We start from the raw sequence: 25,245 nt of genomic DNA on the forward strand, positions 1-25,245 counted from the left end.
CAAAATGATCACTTTGTATGCTGATGACATCCTATTAATCATCACAAAATCCTCATCTTGCCTTCTTTCAGTTACTAATCATATCAGAAATTACAACAGGTGTTCTAACTATTCTCAATCCTATTTTAAATGTGCAGCAAATCTTTTGCATTGTTTGAAATCCACATTTTACCAAACTGACATGAAAGAATTAGAACTCAAGTATTTCCTCGATGTTAAAGACATTGCAGATCAATAGGAATTTCAGAATAATTTTTCCTGATGTCTGACTTGATAAACACCTACAAAAATCTTCATGTCCGTCTGAGAATCAGTTTCTCATTTGCTACACCAGCTGCCATTCCACATTCAGACTGGCTCTCTGAAAGGTGTTTTCAATAGATTTTAACGTGGGACAAGCTTAGATTTATTGACAAACCTTTGGTGGATTTGGGGCCTTTCACATCACTAGTTGCACATTCTGTACTTGAGAAAAAAACAAAATATCAACCATGTTGAAAAAAACTGAAAACAATTCTGTGAATTAAGCCTCAAAATCCTTCCTTTACACTTTTCACATCAGTCTTTCTAAGTGCTTAATGAAATTCTCTCCCTCAGATTTTCACTCCTTTATGTTATGGATGTTTTAAATGTAGAGTTCTCCCAGCAGTGAGGAGGAAACAGCATGATATGTTGAGGACAGCTACAGTTGACTGACTCTGTGTGTTTGCATATCTGTCCTGCCTCTCTGCTCCCAGCCGTTAAGAGGCCAGTGTTGATCAGTGGCTGTCCAGACCTTTCAGAGCCACTGACACGCCAGCAGCACAATGATGATGTCACTGACTCTACTGCTGGCCACCCTGGGGCTCCTTGTTCAGGGTGAGACTCTCTTGTGAAAACTTTGCTTCAGGATGCAACCAGGTTCATCACAATGATGTTCTGCTGTGATGGAGAAACACTGAAACAAGCAGCATTTACCTTCTTCCATCTATTCTCCATGTTAAAGAAATGATACTCTTCTGTTTTCATGTTGATCATCTTTCTCCAAGCTGGATTTGTCTCAATAACCCTTCTCCTCTTTTTCATGTTTTCCAGGTTCATCAGGACAAATCATCCTGACTCAGTCTCCTGGATCTCAGTCTGTTGTTCCAGGACAGACTGTCTCCATCAGATGTAAAACCAGTTTAAGTGTTTGCAATATAGTTTATTGCTTCCTCAGCTGGTACCATCAGAAATCTGGAGAAGCTCCTAAACTCCTGATTTATTTTGCTACATACCGTCGTTCTGGAGTTTCAGATCGTTTTAGTGGAAGTGGATCTGGGACTGACTACATTCTGACCATCAGTGGAGTTCAGGCTGAAGATTCAGGAGTTTATTACTGTCAGCAGGGTTACACACCGTTCACACAGTGAAACAACATCGTACAAAAACCTCCCTCAGCTGAAGAGGAACTGATCTGACTCAACAGCTGCACTCAAACTAAAACAACAAAGGTTTTACTGATTTACTTTGAACATTTTAACACTAAATATTCTGTATTTAACAAGAAAAGATTTATTCTTAATACTTTCATCAATACAGAATATGAAACATTTGGCTGAACATCAAATCTAACCTCTGTTGAAGGATGATTTCAATTCTTTAATAAGTTTAATCTACTGACTACAACACATGAACACTAAAACTATTATTATTTATTTGATCTCTTACAATTTTTCATAGATACTCAAACTCAATTTTTTTTAGAAATAAATTACAAAATGTTATCATGATAAAATCTACTATCATTTGTGTTGTAAAATTACTAATCATGTCATGTGACATATATTTGTCATTTTGCATGTTTTTTTTCCAGCAGCAAGTATTTATAATATAAACCAAAACACATTTAATTGATTATGGAATTAATTAATACTTGAATTCTTTCCCCTTTTCATCTCTTTCATTTGTCTTTGTGTTTCAGCTCTTCAGTAGAAGCAGTTTGTAAAAATGTCCAGGGTTAAAATGTCAGATCACATTCATTTTATATCTCTTTATGCTGATGATATTTTGCTTTTTATTTCAGAATTAGAACATATTTCTGAGGGTTTTGTGATTTTGTTTAAAAGATTATGTATATGCTTTTAATACATCTGAAAAAATAAAAAATATTAGACTCTTTGCACTGACACACTTGAGTAACATAAGATGATTGGAGGACTTTTCATTAAAATTACTCAATTACTAATTATTACTGACTAATCTGAAGTGACTCCAGCAAAGCATTTTCTACAATTATTATGACTTTACTGTAAAATATGAAAACAAATTATGGACTTACTACCACCATGACTGTGTAGCATTAATCACATAATATCTAAGAGTGTTGTTTGAGTGTAAATACTTTCCTAATATACAGTATATGAATCAATACATTATGTGATCTTACATTTTCCTTCTGAAGTCTTCATAGAGCAGTTGAAACATTTATAACTCAGTTTTTATCAGGATTTAATATAATTACTGTTACCATTAAGAGAAAATAATTAAGACACTTTTATAATAATAAAGATGAACACAAGTGATTTGATGAACAGATCTTTATTGTCTGGAAATACTGAAATTATATTGAAACATTACAACAAGCAAGTAAATATTGTTACTGAAACATGTGAAATAAAAGAGAGAGATAGTTGCAGAGATCAGAGTGAGAGCAGTAGCAGAGTAAAAGCAGTAGCAGTGAGTCAGGTCAGGACTGGGAACACTGGTCTCTCCTCAGTGTCTCTGAGACTGGAGTCTGGGAGCCCTGGGTGGCCTCACAGGTCACAGAGCCCACCTTCCTCCACTGGTCTGCAGGGAGCCTCAGGGTGCTGCTCCAGCTGTAGCGGCCGTCCTTCTGCAGCACCCCGGGGCTCCTGCTCTGCTCCAAGCTGCTGCTGCTGCTGCCGTCCACCTTCCAGGCCAGACTCCAGTCTGAGGGGAAGCCATCGTTGGCCAGACACATGAGCGTGGCCTTCCCCTGCTGCAGCTCCTCGCTGGAGGGGGGCAGCACCGTCAGGGTGGGACGGACATCACCTAGGAGACACCAATCACATTAGAGGACAGGGACCACACAGCTGTCAATCAAACACCAGACACTTGGACACCTTTACTGTGTGAGAGTGGATTTTCCCCTTTAAGGAGTTTCTGTCAGATGTTTTTTCTGCTCCACCAGTCACTCACTCACACATTGTTTCACTTCCCTTTAAGAAACCTCTCATGCAGATCAGCACAGAAAGAGTCCTCATATGACTCTTTACTGCATTTTATTTTACACTATTTACTTAAAATAAGGACATAGAGTTTGAATATATATCTTATAAATTGATTTTGAACATATTTACTTTCAAAACTATCAAACGAGCAACAGTTAATCAGATTCAGTGTTAAAGGACATTATGAGCAAAAACTAAGAGACAGCCGTAATATACACAACATGTTGAGACATATTAAAGAAACACATATCTTTCAGAACAAAGAAATATTTCAAACTGAGGTTAAAAGACAATTTTAGACAAAAAGTGCTGCAATGATGAGATGCAGCACTTTTTCGTCATAATCGCCCACGTTGTTCAGAATAGTTTTAACTCAACGTTCACTTAAAATTGAGACTTAAAGGTTAAATTTTGAAAACATGTTTAAAGTAGGATTGCTGTTCTTTAATCTTTCTGCTGTTCACATTTAACAAACTAACTGGAACATGTAAAGAAAAGTTCAGTAAAGCTGCTTTGAGTTCAACTTCAAGGTTAAAGAGGAGAAATGAACAATAAAATTGAGACTTTAAAGTGTTTTAGATCAGCTCAGTGGAAACTTACATCTACTACAAATGTTCAGACACAGAAATTATAAACTTAACTGATGATTCGATATTTAATATTTGAGCAGAAACTTACTTCCAACATCCAGTCTGGTTCCTCCACCGAACGTGTACCACAGTGATACAAACTGACTGAGTCGTCGTACAAAAACCTCTCACTGTAGAGAGACACGGCTCTCTGACTTTGAACACAACAAACTCTACAAAAACAGCCTCAGTCTGTGAAACACAGCTGCATGATATGAAAATATATTACAATAAATTACCACATACTTCCAAAATTAATAATTTAGTTTCATGTTTACTGTATTTTAAATTATGTCTTGAATTAAAACTGAGTGTTGTAGATGTAAAATGAATCAAAACAAACATTTCTGAAGACAATCTGTTCACAGAACATAAATGAAACACATAAAATGATCACTGACACATAGTTAATCAATAATCTGGTAAATTGATTGATCCATTGATGAAACAGCATCATCAGAGTAATCCATGTCCCTGTTGGAGTCAGTCAGAGCATTTCCATAGAGAGTCACTTTGCATCAGCAGCACCATGCTCCAGTGCTCTGGGAGAGTTTATAGTCCTGAGAGTTGAACACTGGATGACTGACAGCTGTCCTTCATCACAACAGAAGCCACAGAAATCCTCCTCATCAAAAACATGACTTTGATCTCCGTCCTCATCTGGACTCTCCTCTGCTGCTGCTTCACAGGTAAAGTCCAGAGAATCAAACTCCTCTCCTCTATGAACATCTGTCCCTCTGAAATGAAGCCCACAAAACCATCAAAACCATCAAAACCATGACGCTGCTTTATGTTTTTGTCTCTGTATCCTCAGAGTCCAGAGGCCAGGTCACAGTGACTCAGCCTGCAGCAGTGAGATCTGCTCTGGGAGGATCCGTCTCCATCAGCTGTAAAACTAATCCACAGGTGGAAATAGGAAGCAGTAGCCGTAAAGATCTTTTACACTGGTACCACCAGAGAGATGTAGAAGCTCCTAAACCACTAATTTACAGGGTTAATGAGCGAGCACCGGGGATTCCAGATCGTTTTTCAGGCAGTGGATCAAAAACTGACTTCACTCTGACCATCAGTGGAGTTCAGGCTGAAGATTCAGGAGTTTATTACTGTCAGAGTCGTCACAATATCAACAGTCAGTATGTGTTCACACAGTGAAAAAGTGTCGTACAAAAACCTCCCTCAGTCAGACTGAACAGAAACTGAACTGACTGCTGCAGCTGGAAGCTACTGCAGAGACTGATACAGTTCACTGAACACACACACACACACACACACACACACACACACACACACACACGATAAGAAAGTCATGGTTGTATTTCTATCTCACTGAGGACATTAATTGAAATAATGCATTCTTCTGCCCCTTAACCTCAACTTAACCATCGCAACCAACAGCCTAACCCTAACTCTTTCACTACGCTGAAAGAAACTGTTCTTTTAAGACCCATATTTCCATTTGAGGACATAAACTGTGGTTCTTTCAGCAAAGGACACTTTTAATAACAGACAAAGAACAATACCTTATCAGTACTTCACTCCTGTTATTTATCATCCCTGCATCACTCATCTGTGGACATTACCCAGACTGACAAATCTACAAATCTAAGCTCAAGCAGTTTACATTCATACAACAATCAATGAGACATGATTTATACTGTAGCAACAGAGGCAGGAACTAGATGTCAACAAAGTCAAATACAGAGAATGTATGTTTATTTTCTATTTTGACAACAGAAGCCAGAAAAATATATATTCTTAGTTTTATCAAACCTTACACCACTTTCACTAAAACCAGCCTCAGTGTAATTACAGATCATTCAAATGTCAATCAATTAAACTACTTCAGTGTAGAAAATTTTATCATCTCCATAAAGGCAAAACTTTGGGTTTTTTTCATCATTAGCAGTAACACACTGAGATATGAGAGAGATGCTTTTAAATCAACTGGCTGCACAGAAAACGATGAAAAAGATTCTTATTATTTTTATTTTTGAGCACTATCGCATGTTTACAGTCTTCACAGAACTAGATAAGAAAGTGGTTACTACAGAATAAGGAATTGTGTGGTCAGACCTTACATATACTGTTTATCATGTAGCAGCAGGTTTGTACTGTGACTTTCTGTGAGACCAAACTGAGGTCAGAGCAACACTGACATGAATGAAGTCTGTCAGTGAATTAACCAGTGATTCCATCATGTTTGTATCTAAAGAATGTTGTGATATAAAACAATATATGATGATATCAGTGTGATCAGCAGCTTTAAAATGTGCAAATGAAGAAACCTGAGGGACAGTAAGTGTAATAAGAGAGGTGTTTTAAAGGCAGGCTCTCTGGTTATGAAGTCAAGAAACTCATTAAAACCGTTATGTATTTGTAAAACACAGCTGGTTTATACGGAAACTCACTAAAGCAAAACCCCACAAATTTCCAAACTTAATAATTATGTTTCGTATATGATGTTAAATTAGTGGTAAAATGAAACTGACAGCCTTTACAGTTCTAAATAAGATAGTAGACATTTGTAGACGTGAATTAACTGATAGAAATCAGCATAAACATGAACACTGACGCATTTTGTTAAAAACTCAGTCAGAGCATTTCCATAGAGAGCCACTTTGCATCAGCAGCACCATGCTCCAGTGCTCTGGGAGAGTTTATAGTCCTGAGAGTTGAACACTGGATGACTGACAGCTGTCCTTCATCACAACAGAAGCCACAGAAATCCTCCTCATCAAAAACATGACTTTGATCTCCGTCCTCATCTGGACTCTCCTCTGCTGCTGCTTCACAGGTAAAGTCCAGAGAATCAAACTCCTCTCCTCTATGAACATCCGTCCCTTTGAAATGAAGCTGACAAAACCATCAAAACCATCAAAACCATGACGCTGCTTTATGTTTTTGTCTCTGTATCCTCAGAGTCCAGAGGCCAGGTCACAGTGACTCAGTCTGCAGCAGTGAGATCTGCTCTGGGAAGATCTGTCTCCATCAACTGTAAAACTAATCCTGCTGTGCATAAATATTTGTTTGTTTATGACTCCTTAGCCTGGTACCAACAGAAAGATGGAGAAGCTCCTAAACTCCTCATTTACTATGTTGACCAGCGAGAATCAGGGATTCCAGATCGTTTTTCAGGCAGTGGATCAAAAACTGACTTCACTCTGACCATCAGTGGAGTTCAGGCTGAAGATGCAGCAGTTTATTACTGTCAGAGTTATCATGAAATCAACAGTCAGTATGTGTTCACACAGTGAAAAAGCGTCATACAAAAACCTCCCTCAGTCAGACTGAAAAGAAACTGAACTGACTGCTGCAGCTGGAAGCTACTGCAGAGACTGATACAGTTCACTGAACACACACACACACACACACACACACACACACACACACACACACACACACACAGACGTTCGAACAGTCATGTTTGTATTTCTATCTTACTGAGGACATTAATTGAAATAATGCATTCTTCTGCCCCTTAACCTCAACTTAACCATTGCAACCAACAGCCTAACCCTAACTCTTTCACTACACTGAAAAAAACTGTTTTTTTAAGATCCATATTTTCATTTGAGGACATAAACTGTGGTTCTTTCAGCAAAGGACACTTTTAATAACAGACAAAGAACAATACCTTATCAGTACTTCACTCCTGTTATTTATCATCCCTGCATCACTCATCTGTGGACATTACCCAGACTGACAAATCTACAAATCTAAGCTCAAGCAGTTTACATTCATACAACAATCAATGAGACATGATTTATACTGTAGCAACAGAGGCAGGAATTAGATTTTAACAAAGTCACATACAGAGAATGTATGTTTATTTTCTATTTTGACAACAGAAGCCAGAAAAATATATATTCTTAGTTTTATCAAACCTTACATCGCTTTCACTAAAACCAGCCTCAGTGTAATTACAGATCATTCAAATGTCAATCAATTAAACTACTTCAGTGTAGAAAATTATATCATCTGCATAAAGGCAAAACTTTGTTTTTTTTTAATCATTAGCAGTAACACACTGAGATATGAGAAAGATGCTTTTAAATCAACTGGCTGCACAGAAAACAATGAAACATTTTTTCTTGTTATTTTTATTTTTGAGCACTATCACATGTTTACAGTCTTCACAGAACTAGATAAGAAAGTAGTTACTACAGAATAAGGAATTGTGTGGTCAGACCTTACATATACTGTTTATCATGTAGCAGCAGGTTTGTACTGTGACTTTCTGTGAGACCAAACTGAGCTCAGAGCAACACTGACGTGAATGAAGTCTGTCAGTGAATTAACCAGTGATTCCATCATGTTTGTATCTAAAGAATGTTGTGATATAAAACAATATATGATGATATCAGTGTGATCAGCAGCTTTAAAATGTGCAGATGAAGAAACCTGAGGGACAGTAATTGTAATTGACACATTTTGTTAATGACTCAGTCAGAGCATTTCCATAGAGAGCCACTTTGCATCAGCAGCACCATGCTCCAGTGCTCTGGGAGAGTTTATAGTCCCGAGAGTTGAACACTGGATGACTGACAGCTGTCCTTCATCACAACAGAAGCCACAGAAATCCTCCTCATCAAAAACATGACTTTGATCTCCGTCCTCATCTGGACTCTCCTCTGCTGCTGCTTCACAGGTAAAGTCCAGAGAATCAAACTCCTCTCCTCTATGAACATCTGTCCCTCTGAAATGAAGCCCACAAAACCATCAAAACCATGACGCTGCTTTATGTTTTTGTCTCTGTATCCTCAGAGTCCAGAGGCCAGGTCACAGTGACTCAGCCTGCAGCAGTGAGATCTGCTCTGGGAGGATCCGTCTCCATCAGCTGTAAAACTAATCCACAGGTGGATATAGGAAGCAGTAGCCGTAAAGATCTTTTACACTGGTACCACCAAAGAGATGTAGAAGCTCCTAAACCACTAATTTACAGGGTTAATGAGCGAGCACCGGGGATTCCAGATCGTTTTTCAGGCAGTGGATCAAAAACTGACTTCACTCTGACCATCAGTGGAGTTCAGGCTGAAGATTCAGGAGTTTATTACTGTCAGAGTTATCACAGTGGATATGTGTTCACACAGTGAAAAAGCATCGTACAAAAACCTCCCTCAGTCAGACTGAACAGAAACTGAACTGACTGCTGCAGCTGGAAGCTACTGCAGAGACTGATACAGTTCACTGAACACACACACACACAAACACACACACACATTTCATTAAATGGATTTAACAACTCGCACATTGTAGCATTTAGGACAAATAAAAATATGTAAAAACGTATTACGTATAAAGTAAAACGGTTTCTGGACAATGATTGTCTTTGTGGAAATCAACAAAGTTCTTCATCACAGCTTCTCGTCATTCATTCTTAGCCTGTTACGGTTTGATCCAATGTCTTTAAATGATAATGAACCCATTTCTTGACCTGACTGGTAAGAAATGTCTTGGTCATGACCTTTGACCTCAGCCTCCTACTGGATCACATCTATCTCAATTATATCCTGTTAACAGAAAATATGAAAACACAAATCAGCATCAGAAACTTTCATAATCACAGCTCCCACCACCAAAAAATATCAATCACACTAAATATTATCTTACAGTAAGAAACTAATCACAGTAAGAGGATCAGAGATATGAAAACATTTTTATTTTTAATGTACATTGTTGAAATTAATTTCAATTTAACTTAATAATAGTTAACTATTGAGTGTAAATGTAAAAGTAATTTTGGTAATCATTTTTAAATTGTATTTATTTTTCTTTAATCTTTTCTTCATTTCAAGCTGTTCACATTTCAGTTTGACAATAATGTGTAAAGACCAGTTCATTGAAGGTGGTCTGAGTTAAACTAAATCACCAAAGTGTTAAAATTAAAACAAGATCTTTCATATAAGTCAAGGCAAAGGTTTTTTAAGCACACAAAAACACATTAATGTATTACATGGAAAATTATATGTAATATTTGCAGAGAAACATATGTCCAACATCCAGTCTGGTTCCTCCACCAAAAACCTCTCACTGTAGAGAGACATGGCTCTCTGACATCAACTGAGTGTCATTATATTTTCTACATTGTAGTGTTAAGTGAATTTGATTTTAATTTCTGTAGAAATATATTGAAATAAATATGAAACATTGAAAAGTTACTTTCTTTCAGTGAGAGGAAACTGAAACCATAAAAACATTCTGTACATTAACCTCATAACTTGATTGATCCGTATCCATTTTAAATTTAATTGATATGATGTATTTTGTGGTAATACATTTAGATGGAAGAAATTACATCCTAAAAAAAGCCCAAATCACATCAAAATGAATATAAACACATCCATACCAATACTCTGAAAGTTGATTGATCCATTGATCAAACAGCATCATCAGAGTAATCCATGTCTCCTGTAGTAGTACACAGCTGGACAGATGTGAAAGACACCATGTAGAACAGACTCAATACTTCTGTTAAAATGTTCTCCTTTCATCCTTTACTTTGACAGGCTTTAAAAAAAAAATCATCATTTATGTGTAAAATGGTGACAAAAAAATGATAAAATCCTTGTGAATATACCCAGAGACAAACTCAGTGTCTGTAGATTCATTGAACACAGTAACATGTGACAGCAATCATTCTTTAAATTATATGTTGCCTTGGACACATATGATTTGATGAATATGTCTTTAATAATTTAACATAAAGAGAATATCAGCATTATTGCAAGCAAAGAAAAATATCACTTGAGAATGTGATGATTATGTTAATTAGTCAGAGCATTTCCATAGAGAGCCACTTTGCATCAGCAGCACCATGCTCCAGTGCTCTGGGAGAGTTTATAGTCCCGAGAGTTGAACACTGGATGACTGACAGCTGTCCTTCATCACAACAGAAGCCACAGAAATCCTCCTCATCAAAAACATGACTTTGATCTCCGTCCTCATCTGGACTCTCCTCTGCTTCACTCAGGGTGAGGAAAATCATTTTTCTGTCATGTGAAAATCATTTGGAGTGTAGCTGAGTTTCACCATCTCATGTCCAGTGTTTCTTCTCTCTCCTCAGGGTCTGTTGGACAAAATGTTGTCTTGACTCAGCCAGCAGCCAAATCAGTGCAGCTTGGTCAAACTGTCTCTATTGACTGTAAAGTTAATAGACAAGTTTCTCACCACACTGGTTCACAATACTATCTGTCCTGGCACCATCAGAAAACTGGAGAAACTCCTAAACTTCTGATCCAACGAACATCAGACAGAATTACAGGAATCTCCTCCAGATTCAGTGGAAGTGGAGCAGGGAATGGAGTTGACTTCACTCTGACCATCAGTGGAGTTCAGGGTGAAGATTCAGGAGTTTACTACTGTCAGAGTGCACACCATATCAACGGTCAGGGTGTGTTCACACAGTGAAATAGCGTCGTACAAAAACCTCCCTCAGTCAGACTGAACAGAAACTGAACTGACTGCTGCAGCTGGAAGCTACTGCAGAGACTGATACAGTTCACTGAACACACACACACACACACACACACAGATGATTTATGATGTTCATAGTGTCTTTATCAGTTTTCCTCCTGAAGGTCAAACAGTCCACCTCCCACCTCAACAACCTCTTACTGAGTCAAACAAATATTTAATCATTCAAGATTCATCTCGACTCAAAAATGTAAAATCTATCAAACAGAGACATTCTGTTCTTTCATGCTGCCCCATCATCACCTCAGCTGTTAAATCCTCTTCATCACATTATGTTATGACACATCTCACACTCATCATCTTTCTCTGTATAAAAAAATTGGATGAACTTCATAACTGACAAGATAGAATAATCATCTCATGATGTTCACTCATAAAAGTCAACTGTAAAAGCTTCCAAACTACCTCACGTCTTCTCTCATTTCAATCTAATAAACTAAAGTACATAGTAAACTTGGCAGAATTTGCTCCAGATACTCTTCATCTGTTAAAATTAAATGAAGTGCAAACTGCCCCGAGCTAGATTCTTTCATTCCCCTTGAAGATTTTTAAGCTTTATCTGATGTTTTCCTGATTCCTGCAATAATTGATATTAATTGTAATTGTTGCTTTATTGTTGGTTGTCTGACTTTAGACATGTTGTTCTTGTTTGCTGGTTGTTCGGTTTTCTGACCATAATTGTTTCTTGCTCCTTGGTCTCTCTTGTCACAACAGATCTGTATCTCAATGACACTGACTGATGACATAAATAAAGGTACTAAAAGTGTCAATCACATCTAGCAGAGCCATAATATATGTAGCATCAACATCTGCAGATCATCATGATCATAATTTATTGTGTTCAGCCATTCATACATTACATGTCACTGAACAAACTGTGTTTGTGGACCAAATGCATTAAAGACACCAAACGCTCCACACTGATGAGCCCATGATAACAACTGACTGTAAATACAGAGATACTTTTTATCTCTGAGATTGATACTTATCAATGTTTGTGTAGTTTGATATAAAGTATAAAGATGTTTTTAAAAAGGCCTTCAAAAAACTGAGATTCATTTTGTACCTGTTAGTCCCAAATGTGTGCAGACAAGATTCTGTAGAAGTTCACAAGTCTTCTGTTAAGATTTTTTGTGTTTTCATCTCTAAATCGTAACAACTGGTTGAAAAGTTTTACCTCCATGTTTCTTGTATTTTACCTCAAATGAGACATCAGAGGAGGGATGATGGCTGAGATAAATATGTAACTTTCACAAAGAGGAAATAGACTTTAATTCCAGTTTAAACATCAAGAATGAAACTCTGAAAGTATTAAAATTCAGATTGAATAAAATGTTTTAAATAACACAGAGCAATGAGAGTCTACATACAGTTACTTGTGAGTGCACATATTCCATGTGATATACTGTCAGATATTGTAAACATGTCTTTCAAGGTCTGAAAACTCGTTAAATCCCACATTTTTTTCAATTTTTTGAAGGCCATAAAGTTGTGTTTATACTGCGTGTTAAAATATTATTTCAGGTGCTTTAACATCAAGAGGAAGCCCTCTGAATTATTCTCCCAATAATGTTTTATTGAGTGCACCTGGGACATTTTGACATGACGTCTTTGACCTTCTGAATGAATGTGAGCTTGTAAAACTGTTGTAGCCTTAGAAATAAAAAACATAATATCATCAGCATACCATCACATCAAATGAATGTGATCGTTGGTTGTGACCTGACTCAGCATTTGACCAAGAAGGTCTGTATATAAACTCCACCTGATTCAACACATGTGTGAGTCCCAAAACAAGCCTTCAATTACATCAGCATGTCTACATCTAATTATTTACAGTATGTAGAATGTAAAAATCGGAGGTATGGGCTACAAATTACAGTGAGTTCTCCCAGCAGTGAGAAGGAACAGCATGATATGTTGAGGACAGCTACAGTTCACTGACTCTGTGTGTTTGCATATCTGTCCTGCCTCTCTGCTCCCAGCCGTTAAGAGGCCAGTGTTGATCAGTGGCTGTCCAGACCTTTCAGAGCCACTGACACACCAGCAGCACAATGATGATGTCACTGACTCTACTGCTGGCCACCCTGGGGCTCCTTGTTCAGGGTGAGACTCTCTTGTGAAAACTTTGCTTCAGGATGCAACCAGGTTCATCACAATGATGTTCTGCCGTGATGGAGAAACACTGAAACAAGCAGCATTTACCTTCTTCCATCTATTCTCCATGTTAAAGAAATGATACTCTTCTGTTTTCATGTTGATCATCTTTCTCCAAGCTGGATTTGTCTGAATAACCCTTCTCCTCTTTTTCATGTTTTCCAGGTTCATCAGGACAAATCACTGTGACTCAGTCTCCTGGATCTCAGTCTGTTGTTCCAGGACAGACTGTCTCCATCAGATGTAAAACCAGTACAACTGTTTACAGTTCTGTTTATGGTACCAACTTGCTCCACTGGTACCTTCAGAAATCTGGAGAAGCTCCTAAACTCCTGATTCATGCAGTTAAAACCCGTCAGCCTGGAGTTTCAGATCGTTTTAGTGGAGGTGGTGGATACGGCACTGATTTCACTCTGACCATCAGTGGAGTTCAGGCTGAAGATTCAGGAGTTTATTACTGTCAGCAGAGTGTCAACACACCGTTCACACAGTGATACAACGTCGTACAAAAACCTCCCTCAGCTGAAGAGGAACTGATCTGACTCAACAGCTGCACTCAAACTAAAACAACAGAGGTTTTAATAATTTAATTGAAACATTTTAACACTAAATATTCTGTATTTAACAAGAAAAGATTTATTTAAATACTGTCATTGATACAGAATATGAAACATTTGGCTGAACATCAAATCTAACCTCTGTTGAAGTATGATTTCAATTCTTTAATAAGTTTAATCTACTGACTACAACACATGAACACTAAAACTATTATTATTTATTAATTTGATCTCTCACCATTTTTCATAGATACTCAAACATACAACTTTTAAGAAATAAATTACAAAATTAATGTAAAATGAATCAAAACAGACATTTCTGAAGACAATCTGTTCACAGAACATAAATGAAACACATAAAATGATCACTGACACATAGTTAATCAATACTCTGGTAAATTGATTGACCCATTGATGAAACAGCATCATCGGAGTAATCCAAGTCCCTGTTGGAGTCAGTCAGAGCATTTCCATAAAGAGCCACTTTGCATCAGCAGCACCATGCTCCAGTGCTCTGGGAGAGTTTATAGTCCTGAGAGTTGAACACTGGATGACTGACAGCTGTCCTTCATCACAACAGAAGCCACAGAAATCCTCCTCATCAAAAACATGACTTTGATCTCCGTCCTCATCTGGACTCTCCTCTGCTGCTGCTTCACAGGTAAAGTCCAGAGAATCAAACTCCTCTCCTTTATGAACATCCGTCCCTCTGAAATGAAGCCCACAAAACCATCAAAACTATGATGCTGCTTTATGTTTTTGTCTCTGTATCCTCAGAGTCCAGAGGCCAGGTCACAGTGACTCAGCCTGCAGCAGTGAGATCTGCTCTGGGAGGCTCCACAACCATCAGCTGTAGGACCAGTCAGGATGTTTATCTTTCCACCACTTTAGCCTGGTAGACTGGTAAACTTCTCATTTACTGGGCTGACCAGGTGGAGTCAGGGATTCCTGAACGTTTTTCAGGCAGTGGATCAAACTCTGATTTCACTCTGACCATCAGTGGAGTTCAGGCTGAAGATGCAGCAGTTTATTACTGTCAGAGTGTTCATGAAATCAACAGTCACAGTGAAAAAGCGTCGTACAAAAATCTCCCTCAGTCAGACTGAACAGAAACTGAACTGACTGCTGCAGCTGGAAGCTACTGCAGAGACTGATACAGTTCACTGAAAACACACACACACACACACACACACACACACCAGTAGTTCTTTAACAAGTATATGCAGATCGTTCACTATCTTTCATCATAAATGTAAATATATATCAATACAAATATAATTACAAATGTTTATTAGACATGGAGGACTTGTTTCTCTTCTCCTCTTTAGATTTTTTTGGACTCCTGGTTTCTTCCGTTAGGAAATGCATCAGCATCTCCAACACGTTCTCACTCTCAACTCGTCACATATGGAAGCTTGGTCAGGACCCCGTAGCCTCACTTTTTAACGCACTGGGTACCCCTTTAGCATCATTTTTCAACATGCAGTATCACAGCAGTCACTGTTAAAAAATAATTATATTTTATGGTGTGACAACACGGTGGTTAAGGTCTGGTGAGGTTTAGGCACAAAAACCACTGGGTTAGGGTTAGGGAAAGGTCATGGTTTGAGTTAAAATAAATAATAAAATAAAACCGGCAAGGAACCGTGCTCTGTGATGATTTCCAACTTTCTGCCAACAACGTTACAACCCCTCCACCTCCTAATAAGAAAGTCAGCTTATATAGATGTCATGTGAAGTACGTCACTTCAGAAATGTTGATATGAAACGTATTGTTGAAATGTTAATATGCTCCGTATTACAGGTGTTGAAATGTAGATATTCAATGTATCTGTGGTTTGCACAAACATACAATGCCAACGTTTTATTCTGGTGACCAGGCTGAAATTTGTCACCTTATGTAGATGTCATCGGTCTCATGGCGTCTATTTCAGACGTTGTGGGAGTTCAACAGAAGTCTATCGGACTACCCTGCACGTTGAAAAATGATGCTAAAGGGGTACCCAGTGCATTAAAATGTGACAGTACAGGGTCCTGACCAAGCTTCAATATGTGACGAGTTGGGAGTGAGAATGGGCTGGCATCTCAGGCATCATTTCATTCACACCATTAAAAAGATCAGCTTGTATGCTGATGACATCCGACCAAATATCACAAAATCGTAATTTTTCCTTCTTTCAGTTACTAATCAGATCAGAAGTTATAAGAAGTGTTCTAACTATTCTCACTCCTATTTTTAAATTTGCAGTAGATCTTTTTTTTCTTGTTTTATTTTACACAAACATAAAACACATATTCAATACTCACACACACACAAACAAAAACAACAGACATACCACATATATACATATATATACACATATACAAACATACATATATGTACATACATGTCAAGCACTATATGTGATTGTGGTTCAAAAACATTCACTTATACAGCAATTTAAGTTAAACACATCATTTTATAGAAGGAACTAAATAAAAAAGAGATAAAGTTAATTTATGATAACAAAGAATAATCATAGTTCTGTATCCCAAGTTTTTGATATTGTCAAGATCTCCCATTTATTTATGTCTGAGCTTTTTGCTCTGCCTTTAATAATAATATATTATTATTTAATTATGATCTTTTCCTGCAAATATTAATGTTTTAAATGTGATATGAAGGAACTCAAGACCAGCTTTTTTGGAGAATCAAATATATAAAGCTTGCCAAGCAGCACAATAATATTCAATAACATGTTTTTATCATCTTGATAACCCCAAATAATATTGAGAGGGGATAAAGGTAAAAGGATTGCTTGTTCAGATAACCAATTTGCCACCTGCTGCCCAAAGGATGAAACCACTGGACAATACCAAAATAAATGTATAATATCCTCCTCCTCATCACCACAAAATCTATAAATATTATCCTCAATCATTCTCCATATCTTAAGCATTTTTCTTGTTGGTAACATCGTATAAAACGTTTTTAACTGAAAGGCCCATAAATAAGTAGAGCAAGATGACGAGTAAATACATCTAAAAATGTTTAACCAAGGAAGAGGAGTATCAAACACATCATTCCAATATGTTTGAAAATAATATGGATGAGAAGTTATATTCTCAAAGGACATAAAGAAATGATACATATCTTAAATAAATGTGTATTCAATAGAATACACATTTGTTAAATCAAACACATTTAATGAAGAAACACCTCCATCTATCTGTAAAACTCTGGATTTGGGGCCTTTCACATCACTTGTTGCACATTCTGCACTTGAGAGAAACAAAATATCAACCATGTTTAAAAAAAACTGAAAACAATTCTGTGAAATTAGCCTCAAAATTCTTCCTTTACACATTTCACATCAGTCTTTCTAACTGCTTAATGAAGTTCTCTCCCTCAGATTGTCACTCCTTTATGTTATGGATGATGTAAATGTTGAGTTCTCCCAGCAGTGAGGAGGAAACAGCATGATATGTTGAGGACAGCTACAGTTCACTGACTCTGTGTGTTTGCATATCTGTCCTGCCTCTCTGCTCCCAGCCGTTAAGAGGCCAGTGTTGATCAGTGGCTGTCCAGACCTTTCAGAGCCACTGACACGCCGGCAGCACAATGATGATGTCACTGACTCTACTGCTGGCCACCCTGGGGCTCCTTGTTCAGGGTGAGACTCTCTTGTGTAAACTTTGCTTCAGGATGCAACCAGGTTCACCACAATGATGTTCTGCTGTGATGGAGAAACACTGAAACAAGCAGCATTTACCTTCTTCCACCTATTCTCCATGTTAAAGAAATGATACTCTTCTGTTTTCATGTTGATCATCTTTCTCCAAGCTGGATTTGTCTCAATAACCCTTCTCCTCTTTTTCATGTTTTCCAGGTTCATCAGGACAAATCATCCTGACTCAGTCTCCTGGATCTCAGTCTATTGTTCCAGGACAGACTGTCTCCATCAGATGTAAAACCAGTTCAAATGCTAATAGCAACCTCGACTGGTACCTTCAGAAATCTGGAGAAGCTCCTAAACTCCTGATTTATTATGCTACAAACCTTCAGCCTGGAGTTTCAGATCGTTTTAGTGGAAGTGGATCTGGGACTGACTTCACTCTGACCATCAGTGGAGTTCAGGCTGAAGATTCAGGAGTTTATTACTGTCAGCAGAGACAAAGCTACCCGATCACACAGTGATACAACGTCGTACAAAAACCTCCCTCAGCTGAAGAGGAACTGATCTGACTCAACAGCTGCACTCAAACTAAAACAACAGAGGTTTTAATCTTTTAATTTGAACATTTTAACACTAAACATTTATTGTATTTTACAAAAAAAAGATTTATTTTAAATACTTCATTAATACAGAATATGAAACATTTGGCTGAACATCAAATTTAACCTCTGTTGAAGTATGATTTCAATTCTCTAATAAGTTTAATCTACTGACTACAACACATGAACACTAAAACTATTATTATTTATTTATTTATTTAATCTCTTACCATTTTTCATAAATACTCAAACATCCAACTTTTTTTAGAAATAAATTACAAAATGTTATCATGATAATATTTATTATCATTTTTGTTGTAAAATTACTAATCATGTCATGTGACATATATTTGTCATTTTGCATGTTTTTATTCCAGCAGCAAGTATTTATAATATAAACCAAAAAACATTTAATTGATTATGTAATTAATTAATACTTGAATTCTTTCCCTTTTTCATCTCTTTCATTTGTCTTTGTGTTTCAACTCTTCAGCAGAAGCAGTTTGTAAAAATGTCCAGGGTTAAAATGTCAGATCACGCTCATTTTATATCTCTTTATGCTGATGATATTTTGCTTTTTATTTCAGAATTAGAACATATTTCTGAGGGTTTTGTGAATTTGTTTAAAAGATTATGTATATGCTTTTAATACATCTGAAAAAATAAAAAATATTAGACTCTTTGCACTGACACACTTCAGTAACATAAGATGATTGGAGGATTTTTCATTAAAATTACTCAATTACTAATTATAACAGACAAATCTGAAGTGACTCCAGCAAAGCATTTTCTACAATTATTATGACTTCACTGTAAAGTATGAAAACAAATTATGGACTTTCTACCACCATGACTGTGTAGCATTAATCACATAATATCTAAGAGTGTTGTTTGAGTGTAAATACTTTCCTAATATACAGTATATGAATCAATACATTATGTGATCTTACATTTTCCTTCTGAAGTCTTCATAGAGCAGTTGAAACATTTATAACTCAGTTTTTATCAGGATTTAATATCATTATTGTTACCATTAAGAGAAAATAATTAAGACACATTTATAATAATAAAGATGAAAACAAGTGGTTTGATGAACAGATCTTTATTGTCTGGAAATACTGAAATTATATTGAAACATTACAACAAGCAAGTAAATATTGTTACTGAAACATGTGAAATACAAGAGAGAGATAGTTGCAGAGATCAGAGTGAGAGCAGTAGCAGAGTAAAAGCAGTAGCAGTGAGTCAGGTCAGGACTGGGAACACTGGTCTCTCCTCAGTGTCTCTGAGACTGGAGTCTGGGAGCCCTGGGTGGCCTCACAGGTCACAGAGCCCACCTTCCTCCACTGGTCTGCAGGGAGCCTCAGGGTGCTGCTCCAGCTGTAGCGGCCGTCCTTCTGCAGCACCCCGGGGCTCCTGCTCTGCTCCAAGCTGCTGCTGCTCCTGCCGTCCACCTTCCAGGCCAGACTCCAGTCTGAGGGGAAGCCATCGTTGGCCAGACACATGAGCGTGGCCTTCCCCTGCTGCAGCTCCTCACTGGAGGGGGGCAGCACCGTCAGGGTGGGACGGACATCACCTAGGAGACACCAATCAGATTAGAGGACAGGGACCACACATCTGTCAATCAAACACCAGACACTTGGACACCTTTACTGTGTGAGAGTGGATTTTCCCCTTTAAGGAGTTTCTGTCAGATGTTTTTTCTGCTCCACCAGTCACTCACTCACACATTGTTTCACTTCCCTTTAAGAAACCTCTCATGCAGATCAGCACAGAAAGAGTCCTCATATGACTCTTTACTGCATTTTATTTTACACTAGTTACTGAAAATAAAGATATAAAGTTTGTAAATATATCTTAGACATCCTTGATTTAATTTTAGAATTTATACCAACAACTTTACTGACAAAACTATCAAAAGAGCAACAGTTAATCAGATTCAGTGTTAAAGGACATTATGAGCAAAAACTAACAGACAGACGTAATATACACAACATGTTGAGACATATTAAAGAAACAAATATCTTTCAGAACAAAGAAATATTTCAAACTGAGGTTAAAAGACAATTTTAGACACTTTAAATGATGAGATGCAGCATTTTTTCGTCATAATCGCCCACGTTGTTCAGAATAGTTTTAACTCAACGTTCACGTAAAATTGAGAATTAAAGATTAAAATTTAAAAACATGTTTAAAGTAGGATTGTTGTTCTTTAATCTTTCTGCTGTTCACATTTAACAAACTAACTGGAACATGTAAAGAAAAGTTCAGTAAAGCTGGTTTGAGTTCAACTTCAAGGTTAAAGAGGAATGAACAATAAAATTGAGACTTTAAAGTGTTTTAGATCAGCTCAGTGGAAACTTATATCGACTACAAATGTTCAGACACAGAAATTATAAACTTAACTGATGATTCGATATTTGATATTTGAGCAGAAACTTACTTCCAACATCCAGTCTGGTTCCTCCACCAAAAGTCAACCACAGTGATACAAACTGACTGAGTCGTTGTACAAAAACCTCTCACTGTAGAGAGACACGGCTCTCTGACTTTGTCACATTAAACTAAAACTACAAGTCCTCAAATTTCAGCCTGAATCTAAAACATTACATGATTTCTACTGTGGACCAAACACTTAGAATATATTGATTCATCATTTAAATTTCAAACACAAAACTCTTATTTTTGTTGCTGGTGGACAACTGTTGGTCAAAAATTAGAAGTGAAGATGTAAAATCAGAAATTTCAATTTCTAGAGAAAACATATGTGCAAAAACCTAAATATCACTCAGGATTTAATAAAATACTTTAAAAGTTTAACTTACTTCCAACATCCAGTCTGGTTCCTCCACCGAACGTGTACCACAGTGATACAAACTGACTGAGTCGTCGTACAAAAACCTCTCACTGTAGAGAGACACGGCTCTCTGACTTTGAACACAACAAACTCTACAAAAACAGCCTCAATCTGTGAAACACAGCTGGATGATATGAAAATATATAACAGTAGTCCAATAATTTATATTCTTATTGTAAAATTAATAATTTAGTTTCATGTTTACTGTATTTTAAATTATGTCTTGAATTAAAACTGAGTGTTGTAGATGTAAAATGAATCAAAACAAACATTTCTGAAGACAATCTGTTCACAGAACATAAATGAAACACAGAAAATGATCACTGACACATAGTTAATCAATACTCTGGTAAATTGATTGATTCATTGATTAAACAGCATCATCAGAGTAATCCAAGTCCCTGTTAGAGTCAGTCAGAGTATTTCCATAGAGAGCCACTTTGCATCAGCAGCACCATGCTCCAGTGCTCTGGGAGAGTTTATAGTCCTGAGAGTTGAACACTGGATGACTGACAGCTGTCCTTCATCACAACAGAAGCCACAGAAATCCTCCTCATCAAAAACATGACTTTGATCTCCGTCCTCATCTGGACTCTCCTCTGCTGCTGCTTCACAGGTAAAGTCCAGAGAATCAACCTCCTCTCCTCTATGAACATCTGTCCCTCTGCAATGAAGCCCACAAGACCATCAAAACCATCAAAACCATGACGCTGCTTTATGTTTTTGTCTCTGTATCCTCAGAGTCCAGAGGCCAGGTCACAGTGACTCAGCCTGCAGCAGTGACATCTGCTCTGGGAGGATCCACATCCATCAGCTGTAGGGTCAGTCGTGAGGTTGATGAATATTGTGGTAGTTCTTCATCCGACCCCTGTTTTGCCTGGTACCAACAGAAAGATGGAGAAGCTCCTAAACCACTAATTTACGATGCTACCTCTCGAGCATCAGGGATTCCAGATCGTTTTTCAGGCAGTGGATCAAAAACTGACTTCACTCTGACCATCAGTGGAGTTCAGGCTGAAGATTCAGCAGTTTATTACTTTCAGAGTGAACACTATATCAACAGTCAGCGTGTGTTCACACATTGAAAAAGCTTTGTACAAAAACCTCCCTCAGTCAGACTGAACAGAAACTGAACTGACTGCTGCAGCTGGAAGCTACTGCAGAGACTGATACAGTTCACTGAACACACGCACACACACACACACACACACACACACACACACACACATTTCATTAAATAGATTAAATAATTTGCACATTGCAGCTTTTAAGATAAATGAAAATATGTCAGAACACTTTAAGGAAAACAGTTTCTGGACAATGATTGTCTCGGGGGAAATCAATTAAGTTTTCCATCACAGCTTCTCTCCATCAATTCTTACCATATTATAATTTGATCCAATGTTTTAAAATGATAATCAACCCATTTACCGACCAATGAGGAGAGAGACTGGCCGGGGACTTTTGATTAGAAATTAATTGGTCATGACCTTTGACCTCGGCCTCATACTGGATCACATCTATCTCAAATATGTCCCCTTAAGAGAAATTATGAAAACACAAATCAGCATCAGAAACTTTCATAATCACAGCTCCCACCACCAAAAAATATAAATCACACTAAATATTATCTTACAGTAAGAAACTAATTACAGTCAGAGGATCAGAGATATGAAAACATTTTTATTTTTAATGTACATTGTTGAAATTAATTTCAATTTAACTTAATAATAGTTAACTATTGAGTGTAAATGTAAAAGTAAATTTGGTAATCATTTTTAAATTGTATTTATTTTTCTTTAATCTTTTCTTCATTTCAAGCTGTTCACATTTCAGTTTGACAATAATGTGTAAAGACCAGTTCATTGAAGGTGGTCTGAGTTAAACTAAATCACCAAAGTGTTAAAATTAAAACAGAAGATCTTTCATATAAGTCAAGGCAAAGGTTATTTAAACACACAAAAACACATTTATGTATTACATGGAAAATTATATGTAATATTTGCAGAGAAACATATGTCCAACATCCAGTCTGGTTCCTCCACCAAAAACCTCTCACTGTAGAGAGACATGGCTCTCTGACATCAACTGAGTGTCATTATATTTTCTATATTTTACTGTTAAGTGAATTTGATTTTCATTTCTGTAGAAATATATTGAAATAAATATGGAACATTGTAAAATAACTTTCTTTCAGTGAGAGGAAGCTGAAACCATAAAAACATTCTGTACATTAACCTCATAACTTGATTGATCCGTATCCATTTTAAATTTAATTGATATGATGTATTTTGTGGTAATACATTTAGATGGAAGAAATTACATCCTAAAAAAAGCCCAAATCACATCAAAATGAATATAAACACATCCATACCAATACTCTGAAAGTTGATTGATCCATTGATCAAACAGCATCATCAGAGTAATCCATGTCTCCTGTAGTAGTACACAGCTGGACAGATGTGAAAGACACCATGTAGAACAGACTCAATACTTCTGTTAAAATGTTCTCCTTTCATCCTTTACTTTGACAGGCTTTAAAAAATATATCATCATTTATGTGTAAAATGGTGACAAAAAAATGATAAAATCCTTGTGAATATACCCAGAGACAAACTCAGTGTCTGTAGATTCACTGAACACAGTAACATGTGACAGCAGTCATTCTTTAAATTATATGTTGCCTTGGACACATATGATTTGATGACTATGTCTTTAATAATTTAACATAAAGAGAATATCAGCATTATTGCAAGCAAAGAAAAATATCACTTGAGAATGTGATGATTATGTTAATTAGTCAGAGCATTTCCATAGAGAGCCACTTTGCATCAGCAGCACCATGCTCCAGTGCTCTGGGAGAGTTTATAGTCCCGAGAGTTGAACACTGGATGACTGACAGCTGTCCTTCATCACAACAGAAGCCACAGAAATCCTCCTCATCAAAAACATGACTTTGATCTCCGTCCTCATCTGGACTCTCCTCTGCTGCTGCTTCACAGGTAAAGTCCAGAGAATCAAACTCCTCTCCTCTATGAACATCCGTCCCTCTGAAATGAAGCCCACAAGACCATCAAAACCATCAAAACCATCAAAACCATGACGCTGCTTTATGTTTTTGTCTCTGTATCCTCAGAGTCCAGAGGCCAGGTCACAGTGACTCAGTCTGCAGCAGTGAGATCTGCTCTGGGAGGATCCGTCTCCATCAGCTGTAAAACTGATCGTGCTGTGTACAATGACTTCGTCTTATCCTGGTACCACCAGAGAGATGGTGAAACTCCTGAACTCCTCTTTTACTGGACGAATTATCGCGTGTCAGGAACCCCAGATCGTTTTACAGGCAGTGGCACAAAGACTGACTTCACTCTGACCATCAGTGGAGTTCAGGCTGAAGATTCAGGAGTTTATTACTGTCAGAGTACACAGTATATCAACAGTCAGGCTGTGTTCACACAGTGAAAAAGCGTCGTACAAAAACCTCCCTCAGTCAGACTGAACAGAAACTGAACTGAGCAGTTCACTGAACACACACACACACACACACACACACACACACACACACACAAACCATCCTGCTGTCAGAAATACTCACTAGATCATCAAATGTCATCTGCTGCTGACCCCAACAAATGCACCATTTCATCCTGTTTGTTTACTACAAACTATAATGGTTATGTCTTTATTAAAAAACCAGTGGGGCTCGGAACGAGAGTCACATCCAGGTTAGGAAAGTCAGAAAGTATTATGAGACAGACTAACACATTGCTGATTTGGTCCTTTCATGAGATTCGTTGACACATAGAAAAATACATATAACACAAGATGTATTCTTTAGAAAGTCATTGCTGTAAATTCAGGTTAAATTTCGAGCCAGCATTAAATGATTTTTTAGGTCTCATCAGTCATTATCAACAATTTAACAAACAAACTCAGTTTTCTATGGAGTCTCTGGTTTTGAAGTCATGTGACTGAACTGCAGGTTTGATCTGTGTTAATGTGCTGCCCTTTAGTGGTGGATTTAGAGGATACCTTACTAGTCTGCTTTTGATTCAGCGTGTTTGTGTGTAACGTTAGCATCAATACATCAGTGGAAAGATGTATTTAA

The 25,245-nt window shown here is 37.3% G+C and overlaps 1 protein-coding gene and 4 gene segments (V, D, J or C); 3 read left to right on the forward strand and 2 right to left on the reverse strand.

The window, feature by feature from the left end:
* Positions 1-784: 784 nt before the first annotated feature.
* Positions 785-7,218, forward strand: LOC137198956 (immunoglobulin kappa variable 3-20-like). The segment is given in 4 exon segments: positions 785-858; positions 1,075-1,169; positions 6,804-6,822; positions 6,887-7,218. Coding segments are annotated over 4 exon segments (375 nt in total).
* On the reverse strand, positions 2,552-6,417 carry LOC137198474 (Ig kappa-b4 chain C region-like). The segment is given in 3 exon segments: positions 2,552-3,033; positions 3,891-3,968; positions 6,414-6,417. Coding segments are annotated over 3 exon segments (408 nt in total).
* Positions 7,219-13,361: 6,143 nt separating the features above from the next.
* On the forward strand, positions 13,362-15,967 carry LOC137198537 (immunoglobulin kappa variable 2-28-like). The segment is given in 4 exon segments: positions 13,362-13,420; positions 13,637-13,961; positions 14,452-14,482; positions 14,928-15,967. Coding segments are annotated over 4 exon segments (615 nt in total).
* A 1,649-nt stretch (positions 15,968-17,616) lies between these two features.
* Positions 17,617-25,245, forward strand: part of LOC137198912 (carcinoembryonic antigen-related cell adhesion molecule 20-like) — an 81,990-nt gene continuing 74,361 nt past the window's right edge. Inside the window, exon 1 of the mRNA XM_067612927.1 lies at positions 17,617-17,681. Coding sequence (XP_067469028.1) covers positions 17,630-17,681 — 52 coding nt within the window. The 5' untranslated portion in view covers positions 17,617-17,629. The remainder of the gene's footprint in view (positions 17,682-25,245) is intronic.
* LOC137198475 (Ig kappa-b4 chain C region-like) lies at positions 19,385-22,140 on the reverse strand. The segment is given in 3 exon segments: positions 19,385-19,859; positions 21,109-21,184; positions 22,072-22,140. Coding segments are annotated over 3 exon segments (471 nt in total).

The sequence above is a fragment of the Thunnus thynnus genome, chromosome 15 (assembly GCF_963924715.1).
Source record: "Thunnus thynnus chromosome 15, fThuThy2.1, whole genome shotgun sequence".
NCBI lineage: Eukaryota > Metazoa > Chordata > Actinopteri > Scombriformes > Scombridae > Thunnus > Thunnus thynnus.